This window comes from Leiobunum rupestre, chromosome 4, assembly GCF_980474605.1.
Source record: "Leiobunum rupestre chromosome 4, qqLeiRupe1.1.hap1, whole genome shotgun sequence".
In the NCBI taxonomy this organism is placed as follows: Eukaryota; Metazoa; Arthropoda; class Arachnida; order Opiliones; family Sclerosomatidae; genus Leiobunum; species Leiobunum rupestre.
Window position 1 is genome coordinate 52,419,617 of NC_143387.1, and position 15,921 is coordinate 52,435,537.

The 15,921-nt window shown below is 37.0% G+C and overlaps 1 protein-coding gene, 2 long non-coding RNA genes and 1 pseudogene across 15 annotated transcripts; 1 reads left to right on the top strand and 3 right to left on the bottom strand.

Annotated features, from left to right (window-relative positions):
• The first annotated feature begins 468 nt into the window (after positions 1 to 468).
• Positions 469 to 2,329, top strand: LOC149948228 (uncharacterized). Of its 4 annotated transcripts, XR_016480580.1 has the most exons (6): positions 469 to 711; positions 782 to 873; positions 965 to 1,009; positions 1,121 to 1,309; positions 1,370 to 1,505; positions 1,568 to 2,329. XR_016480580.1 is itself a non-coding variant. In XM_090173187.1 (5 exons), exons 3-5 carry the CDS (start codon positions 971 to 973, stop codon positions 1,445 to 1,447), a joined length of 306 nt encoding a protein of 101 aa, XP_090029313.1. In that variant the 5' UTR covers positions 469 to 711; positions 782 to 873; positions 965 to 970; the 3' UTR covers positions 1,448 to 2,329. The 4 variants fall into 4 exon arrangements, 2 of the variants coding, with proteins under 2 accessions (XP_090029313.1, XP_090029314.1); XM_090173187.1 differs by having other exon boundaries at positions 1,370 to 2,329; XM_090173188.1 differs by having other exon boundaries at positions 782 to 869; positions 1,370 to 2,329.
• LOC149948229 (uncharacterized) lies at positions 1,817 to 4,368 on the bottom strand. Of its 4 annotated transcripts, none has more exons than XR_016480586.1 (8): positions 4,273 to 4,368; positions 4,115 to 4,203; positions 3,359 to 3,457; positions 3,180 to 3,290; positions 3,054 to 3,098; positions 2,926 to 2,985; positions 2,584 to 2,775; positions 1,817 to 2,515 (listed from the first exon to the last, which is right to left on the bottom strand). It is a non-coding gene; the product is annotated as an uncharacterized LOC149948229 (long non-coding RNA). The 4 variants fall into 4 exon arrangements; XR_016480585.1 differs by having other exon boundaries at positions 4,085 to 4,203; XR_016480584.1 differs by having other exon boundaries at positions 3,359 to 3,954; positions 4,085 to 4,203.
• A 1,347-nt stretch (positions 4,369 to 5,715) lies between these two features.
• LOC149948230 (uncharacterized) lies at positions 5,716 to 7,652 on the bottom strand. Of its 7 annotated transcripts, XR_016480360.1 has the most exons (8): positions 7,563 to 7,652; positions 7,344 to 7,492; positions 7,174 to 7,277; positions 6,906 to 7,094; positions 6,697 to 6,819; positions 6,388 to 6,591; positions 6,069 to 6,327; positions 5,716 to 5,917 (listed from the first exon to the last, which is right to left on the bottom strand). It is a non-coding gene; the product is annotated as an uncharacterized LOC149948230 (long non-coding RNA). The 7 variants fall into 7 exon arrangements; XR_016480364.1 differs by having other exon boundaries at positions 5,716 to 6,327; positions 6,906 to 7,079; positions 7,202 to 7,277; XR_016480362.1 differs by having other exon boundaries at positions 5,716 to 6,327; positions 6,906 to 7,079.
• A 6,587-nt stretch (positions 7,653 to 14,239) lies between these two features.
• Positions 14,240 to 15,225, bottom strand: LOC149948231 (speckle-type POZ protein pseudogene; annotated as a pseudogene).
• Positions 15,226 to 15,921: the final 696 nt, after the last annotated feature.

Here is a 15,921-nt window from a genome sequence, read left to right on the forward strand (position 1 = left end):
GGCTTAAAACTGAGATGTAAATTTCAAACCTTTAATATGACTTACCGTTCGACTAGATCCTTTATTTCGACCTGAAACTTTGGTCCTTCGCTTTTTCAACTCTTCTCGGAGTTCTTTCAATGTTTTTTACGCCATAATATTCATCTGCCATTTTTGACTAGTTACGTATAGGCATAAAAATCTCATAGGTAACAGTAGAATGCTGTCGTGTAACTTGCAAATGAACCAGACGCCGTGGCAGACGATAGCCAGATCTCAGCCAATCAGAGCTCAAAGATTGGTTCTGCCAAGAATTTAGTGTCACCAGAGAGAATAACAACAGCTAACTCCCGCTATAGTTACGTGAAACCAAGGAGGATTATTATCCTCCTTGGCGAAACCACTCTACGGTCTCTCATTGGCCGAAGGTTCATAACGAACTGGCGATAAGCTCGGCCGTAGGCGGCAGCATTCTAGCAGAGAGTGTAAAGATTATGAGAGGCGTCTCTTCCTATTCCCGTAACGTTAAAATTTCGTACAAGATTTTGAGAGCGCGCGCCCATAGGAGAGGTTACGATACTATCCGACACACGATGTCGCTACTGGAATTTTTTTTAATTTTGTAAACATCCGGAAAGTATTTTTCATCAGTCATGACTGTTAAACATAGTTGAATTATGCTAATTTTAATTAAAAATTAATAAAATTCAATTCCATGAAAAATAAAGAAACGTAAGTACAAGAAAGCGGACTATTTATAATATTTTGATACTAAAAGAATTAATTTGTTTGATTAACCAAGGAAATTCATTGGAAATTTTATGAAAGGGCCGAGGCTTAACGAGAACAGAGCGGTATAAATTAAAATAATAATACGAGGAAACATTGAAGTTGGTAAAATGAGATTAATGTTGTATTTTTAACAGTTTCCTATCTATCTTTTCTGGGTTTTCATGTATTCATGGTTGATATCTTGCTTTTTAAGGGAACTATGTATGCAGAATTCTATGAAAAAAGATATCATGTTTTGGTATGCAGTTGCACATGGAGAATCTTCATTAGCTTTAAAATATTTCTTGTCAATTCTTTGAATGATGAATCTCTCCAAACGTCCTTTAATATTTGTCATGTGCGATAAAAGCTTAAAACTGGTGTCAAATACTTCATTTGTCTCCATTACAAATTTGAAGAAACTATCAGTTGGTACGATGAGGCTGCCGAAAGAAGAATTCTTTGCTGTTTTGAAAGCTTTAAAGTAAAAGAGCAGATTTGTTGGGTCAACAATTGGATTGTCTTTTTTGAGTTGACTTATGCAAGAAGAGCATTGAAGGTTTGAGTAGCAGCGGTGAATTAGATATCCTGAAATGTAACTAAGAACATTTTGTTTTAGCACGTTTGGACGATTTTCAAAATTGGAGAAATCTTCATCCGGTTCTGGAGCTGCAGTTTTAAAAGTGTCAATGTTTAAAATCATCAATGCAATTAGAATCCGGTGGTTTCAAGAGATTATTCACAGATGTAGCCCGGTATGCAGCTCGAAATTGTTGTGGATTCGGATGATCACGGTTGCCTCCTTTCTGTCTTATAGATCCAAGAAAATTATCTACAAAAGCTTGGCTAATCCTGTCCGTTAATAAAAACTTAAAACCAAAATTATCCTTTAGATCTTCCCAGAGGAGTAGCAAGGCTTGAATTGAAATTACCATTTTCTGAAATTTCCAATGGTGTAGAGTCTTTAAAACTGAAAATTGTTGGCACAGCGGATGGTGTGAGCCTATTTTTAGTTCTAATATTCATGGAACTGGCATCAATGAAATGATTCGCGCAAATTCTATGGTTAACGTGTAAATATTCCGTAGTTTTATTTGTAAGCCCATCATTATTTACATTTTTCAGCCACAAAATAGAACTAAAATTTATATTAAGTTAATATGCCAATAAGCCTATCTAATGAAAATGCGAATTTACCAGTCTTTTTCCTTTGGAAACTTAAAAAAAATATAAACAAGGATTTCTTGTTTTCGATATTTTACAATTTAAAACGGAACAATATACCCCAGACATACTAAATTATTTAAAAACCTTGTAAAACTAGCATTAAAAATCTGGAAAGTTTTTGCGTCTCTTTTAAACCTAACATCGAAACGCACGCGCCGTGAGAACGGCGCCACTGGTGGCGCCATCGCTCTTACGGTAGTAGTGGACATTATTGGGAAAAAAAAAGTTAGTACGCTTTTTTGAAAGAGAGACGCCTCTCATAATCTTTACACTCTCTGATTCTAGTTACCTATGAGATTTCTATGCGCATAGGCATTACAAAACCAAAATAATGCCATACACTGTTTTAATCCGAGGGAAAGAACCCTTTCAAGGGGTACTCCATTATTATAGAGAATAGATGGCGCTACATGTCAATTTTGTTCTTTTGTCTGAAACGTCGTCTGCTTTTCACAGACTTTCGCTAAATCATAGAAAAAAGCATTCTTCTTCCAACGTCAGTAACTTTCTTCCCTCAGCATTCAATTAAATATCAAGTCTACATTATGAGAAACCCATTGTTTAAATTAAAACTGTTTTTCATATTATTAATAAAAATAAAGAAACCTATGAATAAGGATCTATTTCCTTCTTCATCTGGAAGTGTTTTTAACTTTTTTTTTAAATTGTCAGCTATTTCCAAAGGGACCGATGGAAACTCGGCCAGGAACCCTGCAGTAGTAGTCTCAGTGTTATCAATGAAGCTTGTTTCTTTGGCTTTTTGAAAAAGGGAAACTCATCTTCATTTTTTTATTAAGTCTAGAAAAAAATCCAAACATCTTGTTTTTTTTATAAAGAAAATCTTCCATCAAATTACATGTAATAAATTTATTTCCAGCCCCAAATTAATTTCACTACTAAAAGTTTCATATTTCTGTAAAATGAACAAGTTATTGGATGAAATCATACCTGAGCTGCTTTGAATTGAAAATGACCCAATGTAATGTGTGTTGTCTGATGGAGTTACACCTGTATATAACAAAAAGAAAGCACATATTTTTCTAAACATTATTGAAGATGGTACAATTTTAACTTACTTGGTGTTGGAGGACAGTCTTGAGACATTGTTGGCGAAGTCATATCTATATAAAACCAAAAAGGACAATACATTAGAAATATTTTTTCTACAATTTTTTGTAATTACATTCGCAATTAGAACTTACCCAGTATAGATATTGAAGGATATTGTTGAGGAAATGGTTAATTACTACAAGATTCATTAAATGGCGTGTTGAATTGTGAAATTGAAGAAGAACCACGCGAATTAGGTGCGCCTGTAAGAAATGTTGAAAGTTCATCCTTTAAATTATAACTTTAAAATATTTTTTTAACAAGTTCATACATTTAGTAAGGATTTAGTTCCGGAGTAGTTGGAATTGACACATGAGTTGAGTTATTGAACTGATCATATTGATAAAATGTTGAATTACTTCGAGGATCACTAAATTAAATGTTGAATTGTGAAACTACTGGCAAATCATGAGAAGTAAATAATATACACCTATCAAAAAATGATGGGAGTCCATCTAAAATAATTATTACTTAAATCACGGGTAGAAACTAGTCGAGAAATTCAAGTTAAAACTCACAAATCCAAACGAATGAAATTTAAAAAAAAAATAGATTAAGAGTTTGTGTTCCTGGTTGGGTTGCTAAAAACCTTTATTCATAATACCTTGAATTTGCTCCTAAAAATTGTTTCAAACGGATCACATAAATTGTGTTCCTTCTTACATAAACCAACTCTCATTCGGTGGTTTGACTAAACCATCATATTCATTTTGTACGTGAGTTTAAAGCTTACCATGGAGATAACGTAAGAAAAGAATAATGATAATAATAATCAGCGAGGCTTAATACCCAAGACACCACCAATTAGTGTCGAATCTTTCAAATATGATTCCTTTAAAAATCCCAGAATTGCGGAAATAAATGATCCTGTGTAACATAAGGGATCATATGTTTATTCAGATAAAATATTTAAATATAATGTTAATAGCAAATAAGATTTGAATCCAAAATTACAAGGAAACAGATTAGGGAAGAAGAAAATGAAAAAGATTATTACATAGAACTGATATGTAAAATGATTTTTTACACAAAATGAGTTCCTACGAATCCTATGCTCGAGTTTTAACAGTTCCTAAACCTCGGTCTTGCTGAAAGCCTTTCAGTATTAATGATTTCCTAAATGTCAAAGATATATATGTAATTGTAAAATGTTTATTATGTTCCTTTTTTTTAATAAAATATTACCTTTTTTATTCGTTGTATATTTTTTCATTAAACAAAATAAGCAAACATTTAATTTTAAAGTTTATTCCCAGTACATACGAACTTATTTAGGAGACGCCATATTTACGAGCAGTGCTTCCACTTTGGGAAATTTTAAATTCCATTTTCTATATTTCGGCCAAGGCCACCAATGTTAGAAATTCCCTCAAAATTTCCCTATCGATTTCTAACATAATTACGGAGAGTGTAAAGATTATGAGAAGCGTCTTTCTTTCAAAAAAGCATACTAACTTATTTTTTTGCAAAAATGTCAACTACTACCCAAGGTACGTAAAAAAAAGGGAACTATACACTACTACGGTCGTAAGTGTGATCACCTTTCTCCATGGTGTGATGGCGCCCATCGAGATAGAAAAGAAATAGAGGGGGAAAGGTTCCCGCTTTAAGGCACCCCTGTTTTTGACCACCACTCCAACCCCCCCCCCCCCCCCCGCGCATATATGAAAGCGGAGATGGGCAGAATTTGCAACGCCATCTATCGATTGGCAGAATAACTAGTATTAGGCGGAGATTTCTATATTCAATTAAATATTTAATTACGACTTGTCACTTTAATAATACTTGTCTTTCCTTTGTTTGCATCAAATGACAGTTGATTTTCAAAAATGCGTAATGTATTTCATTTCACCGCGCGTCGATGGCGCCACGTAATCTGCCGATCCCAAGTATTTTTCTCTACAACCTTAGCGAAAAGTGGGTTGGCCGAGGGGTTGGCACTCGCGGTGACAACTTCGCTAGAGGGGGTCAGAATGAAGTTTTAAATGTTTTTGGTGTATATACAATTATAGTGCCTATATTTCCTTTTTATCTCTATGATGGCGCTACCAGTGGCTCCGGTCTCACAGCGCGCGCGTTTCGATGTTAGGTTTAAAAGAGAAGCAAAAACTTTCCAGATTTTTAATGCTAGTTTCACAAGGTTTTTATATAGTTTAGTATGCCTGGGTTCCGTTTTAAATTGTAAAACATCGAAAACCAGAAATTCTCGTTTATCTTTTTTTTTAGTTCCCAAAGGAAATAGACTGGTAACTTAGCATTTTCATTAGATAGGCTTATTGGTATATTAACTCGATCTACATTTTAATTCCATTTTGTGGCTGAAAAAAAATTTAAATAATGATGGACCTACAAATAAAACTGCGGATTATTTACACGTTAACCATAGAATTTGCGCGATAGCAGTTTTATGAATATTAGAACTAAAAATAGGCTCACACCATCTGCTGTTCCAACATTTTTCAGTCTTAATGACTACATCATTGGATATTTCAGAAAATGGTAATTCAAAAGAGACTTTGTATCTCTGATAGCTATCGGATTTTAATTGATAAAACATTACAAGGCCTACAGCGAATCAAAATGGAAAAATAATTTTGGATTTAAACCCGGATTTTATAGAGACAGCTAAACGCGTACAACTAGATCACAGTTATAGCTTTTGCAATCCAACCAAAATAATCAATCCAAACAACACCTACGTAATAATCAACCACAATGAATATGGTATGATAAATATTATTTTTTAATTAAGGGCTTTTCAAATTATTTACAGCACATCTAAATGTAGAAGCCGAAGGTGAAGTTTCAGTGAAGCAAAGCAATAATCAGGCTGTCCAAGTAAAAGGATTGAAAACAAAAAGAGAGTCAAGACTTATTAGAAAAATACAATAAGCAAAATGCCAAAATTCAAAGAATGAAGAAACAAATAAGAAGCTTAAAAGAAAAACTGGCAGACAGTGAAAAGATTCGAGATTCTTAACTGGTTTTTCGAAAGAACTCTTCGATTCAGATTTGAAACTTTGACAAAGAAATAAAAAGGGAAGGAGGAATTCCACAAAGCTTAAGAAATGGTCACTTTCTCTATTCTATTATAAGCCCCAAGCATATAGGATTTGGCAAGCTGTGTTACGTCGTCCAACGAAAAGGACCTTGGAGAAAGGGCTTTGTCGCATGAAAATTGCTCTTGGTTTTAATCATTAAACATTCGAAGCCTTGAAGATGAAATTCCAGAATAAGAAACTAAGTGAAAAAGTGGTTTTAGTTTCTTTTTAATGAAATGAGCTTAAAAGAAAAACTCACCCTTGACCAATTCAATGAAATTATCGAAGGCTTTGTTGATTATGGGCCACATGGAAGAACCAAGCAGTACGCAAATCAGGCCCTTGTCTTCATGGCTAAAGGCATAAAACTCAAATGGAAACAAAACCAATTGGTTACTTCCTCACTAAGGATGCTTGCTCTGGGCAGACTTTGGAACTGCTCCTTAAAGAATGCATAAAACACCTTGAAAATAATGGCCTACTTGTCAAAGCCATAGTTTGCGACCAAGGAACAGGCAACCAAAATATCTATTTAAAAATCTCAGAATAACCACGGGAAAAGCCTTACATTGAAATTGATGGCAGGAAAATGTATTTCTTCTTTGATCCGCCTCATCTTTTAAAAAGCGTTAGAAACAATTTCCAAAAATATACAATTATGGTGGAAGGCAACTTAGTTTATTGGAAGGACCTAGAATATTTTTATTGAGTTAGACCAAAAAAAAATTGGAAAGTTCCGCGGTGCTCATAAGTTAAAATACAAAAATGTCAAGATACTGGCATTTTCCAACATGAAAGTTAGCTTAGCAGCCCAAGTTTTCAGCCGAAGTGTTTCCAGCTGTATCCAAACAGCGTTCATTGGGATTAGGAGACCTGACATTAAATAGCACATTCACCGCTGAGTTCCTTCTCCACATGAAGGATCTTTTTGATTTATTCAACAGTAGGACCCTTAATAATGAAACGCTGTGTAAGAGAGGAATGAGTATTTGACACCAGTTTTAAGCTTTTATCGAAGAATTGACAAGAAATGGTTTAAAGCTACCGAAGATTCTCCATGTACAACTGCATACCAAAACATGATATCTTTTTTCATATAATTCTGCATACATAGTTCCCTTAAAAAAACAAGATCTCAACCATGAATACCTGAAAACCCAGAAAAGATTAGATAGGAACCTGTTAAAAATGCAACATTAATCTCATTTTACCTACTTTAATGTTTCCTCGTATTTTTTTAATTTATTCCTCTCTAATTTATATTAATTACATCTTGGATTAATAATATTTTGATTACATCATATTTTTAATTTATCGTGTCCTCCTTAAGCCTCGGCCATTTCATAAAATTTTCAATGAATTTCCTTGGTTAATCAACCAAATTAATTATTTTCGTGTTAAAATAATATAAATAGTCCGCTTTCTTGTACTTACTTTTCTTTATTTTTCATGGAATTGAATTTTATTAATTTTAAATTAGCATAATTCAACTATGTTCAACAGCCATGACTGATGAAAAATATTTTCCGGATGTTTACAAAATTCAAATATTTTCCAGTAGCAGCGGTGCCAGATCAAAAATCTACAATTATCGTATCTAGGACAAAAAATTATCGATTTTCCTGGAAAATTATCGTACATTTCTTTTTAGCGCTAAATTTTAATTCATACATAAATGCGTTGAATTTAGATGATTTATTTAAAGCACTACAGGAGTTTTATTTCAGGGAAATAAACAAAATGTCTATTATCATTATTAACTGAACTTAATGTTTAAAAATGTATTGAAAATGCGGTAATAGCTAGGAGTAATAAACGCAAACTCAGGACTACGCGTACAGAAAATGTATATCATTCATTTTTAAGTAGAAAAGTTATATAAATTAATAATAAAATATAAATCGTTCTTAGGTTTTTAAAAATTTTTAAAGATTATCGTACATTATAGTACGTTGAGGCAGAATTATCGAAATAATGGTACGATATCGTACGCCATGAAAATTATAGTACGCCCTGAAAATTTTGATTAAATTATCGCACTGTGCGATAATTATCGTACGTCTGGCAACGCTGTCCAGTAGCGACATCGTGTGTCGGCTAGTATCGTAACCGGTTCAAAGGTTTTTATTCGTAACAGGGCGGCTCCAATGGGAGCTCAGCATTAATTATACAATAATACACCAGTATGGGCCACGGCCAACTTTGATCTCTCGCGCTTCAGCAGCCATCTCATTCGTTGACGTTTCTGTGTTAACCTATGGGCAAAAGATGTGTATGACGTGAACGCCCCTAGCGGATTATTATTTTTAAAATAGCTTTTACATTGAAGCCAATATGCAAACCGAGCGTGGCGCTGAACTCACTCCTACACGTTATAGCTAGGAGCAACAAACACAACACCCTAGTGGGAAATTGTCTCCCAACCCCACCCCCCCCCCTCCCGCTCGTAAAACGTTAAGCGTAAATTAGGCTCGTGACGCTCGTCCAATGAAATTCGTACACAACCCTTCGTTAGCGTGTTTAAAGGCTAGCTGCGTTCTCCTTGTGTTTGTTGCTCCTAGGTTATAGTACAGTTTATAGGGGGGGGGGGGGGGAATCCTTGCTCGCGGAATTTCGACGAATGTGTTGGCCGCTGTAGCCTATTTTCTATCTCTATGGCTGTAGCGCGAACAGCGCGTGATCAAAGTCAAATCTTGACACTCTCTGCTATAGGTATACAAACGCACGAGCTAAGTCTACATTCGAATTCCGGAAAAACGAAAATGAAATCAACAAGAAGTATTACACGATACAGAATAGGCGCTTAAATAACTCATTATCCCAGGAAATCACCCAGAAGTAATATTTCCGAGAGAATGATTTGTTGAAGCGTTTAATTACAGACAAATATTTAAAAGCGTCTATTTTAGCAACAAGAGTCCAAAAAAGTATTAAAAAAAAAGTACTCAAGTTGAAGAAAAGAATAGACTATATTTATTTTCAATGAACTATTCGCGACCGAAACGAGTCTAGGTGGCGTAACGGCATTAGCTTCTCCGAGGTAGCGCCTATGATCTAGCGTCTGCTACAGATAAATTAAAAAGTCGTAAGAACGTTTTTTCTTAAATAAACTTATAAAAATATAAGCAAACGATGCAAAAAAAATTATATTAAAATGTAAGTATCATTTTTTGTGAACTAAAATTGACGAATAACGATGAGGAAAAACTAATAGCGTCTTTTTTAGCCGCTACCTATCTAGGTTTCAATGGCGAACCAAAGGGGGCGTAGCGATAGTTTTCGGTCGCGAATACGATATTTTCATTCTTAAACTTCTTTGCGAGTAGCCGAGCCTCTCCGAGCGTTTATTTCCAGTTTGGGAGTCCATTCTAATCGAAATAAAGATAAAATAACCCGAAAAAAATAAACTACGAGTAATTTTAAGACCGAGTAATTGCACAAAAAAAAACGAATTACAAATCCAACGCCGTTGGCCGAGGTTTAAAGGGAATATAACCTACAAAGCAATCTTTATGGAAAACCCCTTCAGTTTTTCAAATGTCCCTGTACAGTGGTGAGAAACATTTTTAAAGCCAAAGGCGAGAGCGGCCAGAGCTGCAAGCGTCGCGTTGGTGTTCCACACCAAATACCTGAGGTTATATTCCCTTTAAGGAATAAAATTTATAATTATTCAGAAACTCGGTGTGAAAACGAAACAACAAAAGAGTGCGGCTCCAAATAAACTCTTTAAATCGACAGCAGCTACAGATTAACGTTTTAAACTCGATATACCAAAACTAAGAAAATAATTATTAACCACGCAAATTTATTTTAACGTGGTATAGATGGAGCCAGGCGCGCCGTCAATGATAATTACGAGGAGAGCAGCCGAGCGGTGTCCGCTCCGAAACCGAGAGTATGTTTTTTTCGCCTCCGTCGTTGTAAAAAATGCCTCCCCCCCCTGAATTTGAAATATAAGTCAGCGTGTAGAAGTGAGAACCTTTGTCGCCAGGCCAGTCGCCTCAATTTCGCTAGGGAACGTATCTTAATTCACTCTTTATAATTTTCCAACTTCACCTGAAAAACCCCATTCGGTCTCGTAATTTACTATTACTCGAATTAAAGTTTGGCAGTGGTTGGTGTATTTTTTATTCATTTTTGTTTTTGGTTTCCATACAATAGTAGTAGGTGTTTAATTGCAAAACTATTTAACTTTAGTGATATAAGTTAAGAGCAGAGTTTTGCCCCCCCCCCTCCCCCTCGCCAGGATGTCGGACAAAAGAGATGTCAGGACTGATCTCATTGAGAATCGTAAGTTAAATTTTAATTAAAATAATACGTGCTTTGTGACTATTTTTTTTTAAATAAAAACAAAAGCGTCCTTTCTGGAGATTCGAATATCCCTCCCTCACCATTCCCCCTACCCCGAAGAAGTACGTCGAACGCGCGTGTCAAACTATTATTGTCGTCCCTACTTTTAAACCCGAATTAAACTTTTATCTGATCCATTTTCCAGTGTGCTCGCAAAAGACAGCGCCGGATCAATTCGATGTGCGCCTGATGCGTGGGGATGCAGGGCCTAAAGAGGAGGCGGAGGAAGAAGAAGCGGAAATCTCCAGTGAAGACGGTCTTCACTCGAATGAGGAAAGTAAGCAATACGAAGCGCAAGGAGCAAGGCCAAAGATAAGGATCCCAAGGGCAAAAGCCGAATCCCCTCCGGAATTTTGGGACCCCGTTTTACCTATTCCACCACCGTCTTCATTCATATGTATGGAGGAAAGACGTTGGAGAGCGCGTGAAGAACGAACCAAAGAAAAAAGGCTCCCGATATACAGAGGACCCCTACAGCCCACCGCCGAAGAGACAGCGCCGAATCAATTCCATGTGCGCCTGATGCGTGGGGCTGCAGGGCCTTGGGAAGAGGCGGAGGAAGAAAAAGCGGAAATCTACAGTAAAGACGGTGTTCATTCCAATGAGGAAAGGAAACAATACGAAGCGCAAGGAGCAAGGCCAAAGATAAGGATCCCAAGGGCAAAAGCCGAGTCCCCTCCGGAATTTTGGGACCCCGTTTTACCTATTCGACCACCGTCTTCATTTATATGTATGAAGGAAGGACGTTGGAGAGCGCGGGAAGAACGAACCAAAGAAAAAAATGCTCCCGATATACAGAGGACCGAAGAAGTATAGCTTATGAGTTATCACGCCAAGAAAGAGAAAATGCGCTAGAGAATCATGATCCAGTTGAAGGAGGACAATCGAAGGCCAAGAACCATTAGCCGGAAAACCCCCTCCCACTTCCGTTACGTTAATAGGAGTTTCTACGAAATAAACCAATAAAAAATTAAAAGTGTAATATGTTTTTCTCTGGTTTTTTTTAGTACTTTATTGGCACGCGCGGTTCGCACGCGGCTTGGCTTTTAAATTCTGTTTCATTTTTTATCTGCATGTGTATTACTACTATAGTTCTAACACTGTGTGCACGTTTTAGCTCTGTCAGATAAACAGGGGGCGCGCAACAGCCTCCCCCCCCCCCCCCATTAAAACCCGGACATTTTTTTTCGTATAACTTGGAGTGGCCGAAATGCTCCGAAAATTTTCAAGACTCGTTGTGCTTCCACAATTCGGCGAAATTTCATCACTACTCTGGTTAAAACGCGTTCCTCCGTCGGTGCTTTCAAAAACAAATTAGACAAACATGTTTATGGGCTGGGTTTGAACTTAAACGGTGTACTTCTTTCATTGTACCTCATTGTAACCATTGTTTTAAATGTATTTCTTTGTCGCTGATGCTGGCCCAATAAGCGTCCACGCTTGTATATATTCCAGTTCAATAAATTCTATTCTATTCTAAAGCTGACGTTCGTTTTTGCCTTACGCAGAGTACGAAAGAAAGTTCGCAAAAAAAATTCTGGAGAATGCGGTATTAATAGACTAGGTTCCTATTGGATTTGAGAAACGGGACCCAAACTTAGAATACCGATAAAGGAGCGGCTGAAGTCTGACCTTATGCTTAACTCTTTTAACACGCGCCGAGGCTTATTGAGCGTATGCAAATTTTCTTCGTAGTTCCTATGGGGTTTGAGATACGGAGCTCAAACTTAGAATACATATAAAGATGTTTACGGTTCGTCTGACGCTATAGGCTTAACCATTTTGACACGTGCCAAAGCTGATTAGGGAAAAATTAATTTCACCTCATCGATGCGGAACTAATAATACGGCCTTGGCCGTATTGTTTTTTTTTTTACGACGTTACTAGCGCTGGATATTTGAAAAGAACATTTTTGGGTTGCGCTATAACGAAAGCTATCGATATAAGCATTATTAGTATAAGAGATAATATAAATATAAATGATTGATTAACGATTAAAGTTATCCCGTTTTCACCCACTTGCCCTCGGATAATGTCTTTATACCGATCATCGCGGTCAGTTTGCCTGTCACGAGACTGGTCCATCGTATTTTAAAGCGACTAATCTATTAAGCCACGGTTCGTTTATCAATCTTTGGTATCCTCGTAATTCCGTGTTAATATAGCTATCTCTAGCGAACACCATACAAAAAATGGCTGCAAAGAATATAAGTACAGCCATGATATACCACATATCGAAAGCTTCTACCTCTAGTTTGCGTAGAATAGACGAGAAGAAATTAAACTCGCTGTTCGACTCGATACCGACCGATGTCCTTAGAGCGGTCGTACGTCGGAAGCTACCCCGACTATCAAAAATAAGACGCAAAGTGGTCGTACAAATTCCGAAAAATATCGAAAAAGCTATTCGTGAAATAAAATTAATCGACGAACCAAATATGGAGCGTCGTTCGGAAATATTTATAGGTTACTGTCGTCTGAAACAGTATTCGTACAATACTACGATCAAATATTTTAACGCGCTTAAAAAAAGGGGTCTTTTCGGACCGTCGGTTAATATTAAACCCGATAAATTGGCGTTCATAGATTCCGGTAAAACCCACACGCGCGTAGTGAGCATGCGAAATTTCGTGACGCTATCTAAATATTTACACGACCGTTGGTCCGAATATACAGCTCCGATTCTAATTGCCTTTTATACCGGACTCAGAACATCGGAGATACTAAGATTTACAACTTATACGCTTTATCAACTAAAAACTCGCCAAATAACGGTTAGTAGCGTCAAACGAAAACAAACCTTAATGAGTGAGGATAGCGAACCGACATTTTGGGAACCAATTTATAATACCAGACTATGCTCGTTCGTGCATCGCTTATTAGATTTGTATAAAACTCAATACGATTCGTTTAAAAAAACCACCACAAACGTTCCGCTGTTTTATATCACGCCAAAGACGTTGGTCAATCGCTTGCGAAACTCGTTCTATAGAGCGACGGGACATTTACCACCCAATGGTTTCGGAATCCATTCTTGTAGAAACATGATGTCTAGCCTAATGGCTCAATGCTCTGACAATTTGAGCGCCATTCAAACCTTTTTACAGCATAAAAATATAGAAACAACCAGAAAATACGTTAAAGCTGATTTTACTTATACTACGAACGAATTTAATCGACTTACTAACTACGAATTAGCCAATGTCAAAAATAACTTGAGTCGATAAATTAAGATATTGCTATAATAAAGATTGGAGATGAAAAAAAAACCAGTTTTTTCCAGTTCGGAGAACTGTTTTTGTTATATTATATGACCATTTATTAAAACTTGAAAATTAATTTTCTCTTCATTCAAACATAGTTGTCAATCTTAACAAGTGACTTTAATACAAAAGATTTTTTACGGATCACCCAACAACAAACTATCATTTACTTACGTTTTTTTACGAACGACCCCCAAAATGAACTTCCCGTAGCGCACGCGCAGCATTGCGCACCAATGAGACACTTGAGAGAAAATGAATGCCTGGCGTTATTTATTAAATTATAAATCGTGAAAATTCTAGCATTTTTTTTCGTTGCCTGAAGAATTTTTAACGCTTCTATTTTTGGGGGGAAAGCGAATTTTAACTCGGATTGAAACAGTATACTCGTTTTAAAATTAAATTAAAACCACACTGAACAGCTTTTAGGCGTTAAAGAAACAAAATTTTATTTCATCAAAATGTATTATTACCCTCGACAGAGTTTCTCTTTCTCATTACCTCGGACGCGCGCGCGTTTGCGTACAGTCTCTGAGTCGAGCTTTCAGTCGATCTGCCCTATTTGCCAACACGAGTCCGCAGTTTCAATGGATAGATGAGCGGAAATGGCTTTTTCGCATAGAGCTTTCAAACGTTCTAGCCCGTATTGGTCCGCCACAATCACTAAATCATTTGGCATTTTTTCCAAGTTGGGAGCTTTTCCCGTGTAGATAAATTCCAACATTTCTTTTATAACTTCAGGATTTACGTCGGCGATAATTTCCACGCGAATTTCCTTCTTTCGTTCCGTATCGCGTTCAAACGAGGCAGCGAACACCGGGGAATGCGCGGCCAAAATAGCTTTATGAGCGTGAAACTCGCGTCCATTCACGTTTAGAACGAGGTCACTGAAATGGCGACTTTCTAAAAGAAGTCTCATATCCTCGGAGACGCGCGATTCGGGAACTTTAAACCGCGTGGCGTTGTTTCGACCTGAGGTGGTGACGCTATCGCCTGCCGTGGCTAGTTTGCAATGAAGAGTTAACGTATCGTCCTTAAGTAATCCATTAGATTTATCTAGAAGAAAATCTCGGCGCACGAACTTTCGGTATCCCCAATCTTTTCCCGTGAAAAACCAAAAAACTCGAGAACTTTCCTGGGTATAAATTGGTTCTCCTTTAGCGTTCAAAATTGATAATTTAAACGACGCCATAACGGCACTCTTATTGCTAGATACCAGAAATAAATACAAGGAAACGAAATCCTTGTTTTCTTCGTCGACACCCTCGGGATAAACGCGTAGAGCCCATTTTGACTGATCCTTGGGGCTGGCTGAGAATGAACAACTCGCCAACCAAATACCCGGCTTTTCTCGACAAAAACTGAAATTGTTTATAGTCCAAGTAAAAGACTGTTTGATAAGAATTGATCGGGTATCGCACCAACTGTCGGCGGTTGGGGTGCTAGATTCGCTGACGGGTAAAGGCATCGCCGATTCGCCCATAGCGGTTGATAGGGTTGGGGAATCAAAATAGATGTAGTTTTGTTCAATAAATTTAACTCAAAAAATGTAGGTTTAAAATATTGCTGTTACTTCACGGAACATAGCTTTATAAGTATAATCGTAGTGTTGCGTCTCGAATCTCTTAAGTGATCATTTCTCCCCCCCCCTCCCCTCTAATCGCGACCGCAGTGTGACGAATTATAAACTATTATTGGGTTGCGGAACGCGAGGATCCCGTGGGCGTCAATGATCCACTCCACCGCCCCCCCCCCCTTCCCTTCCTCGGGCATCGAGCAAAAAGATACAAAGAGATAGTTCACTAAATTCAGGATGTTTCAAAATGTTATGCCAAAATTTTAAAGAGTTATAGGGGGTGAGTTGAGAAGTCTACTTGTTTGTCTTTTTGTTCCCATTTCCCTACGATGAGTTAGAGGAGCGCCAGAGAGCTTCAAAGTGTGGCCTACTAGCCCCTGGAAGTAGGCTGCATCAAGCGCTAAATCAAGCGGCAAATGGATGGAAATGAAAACATTTCTTAAATCACATTTTAATATTTATTACATTCCAAACTTATTATTAGGTACCGATTACTCGACATCATATATTTCAAGTAAATCGATATACTTTTTTTCAACGTCAAATCTGATAATTTTAGCTAGTTTGCGTTGGCCAGGCACTTTAACGGATCTTCTCGATATT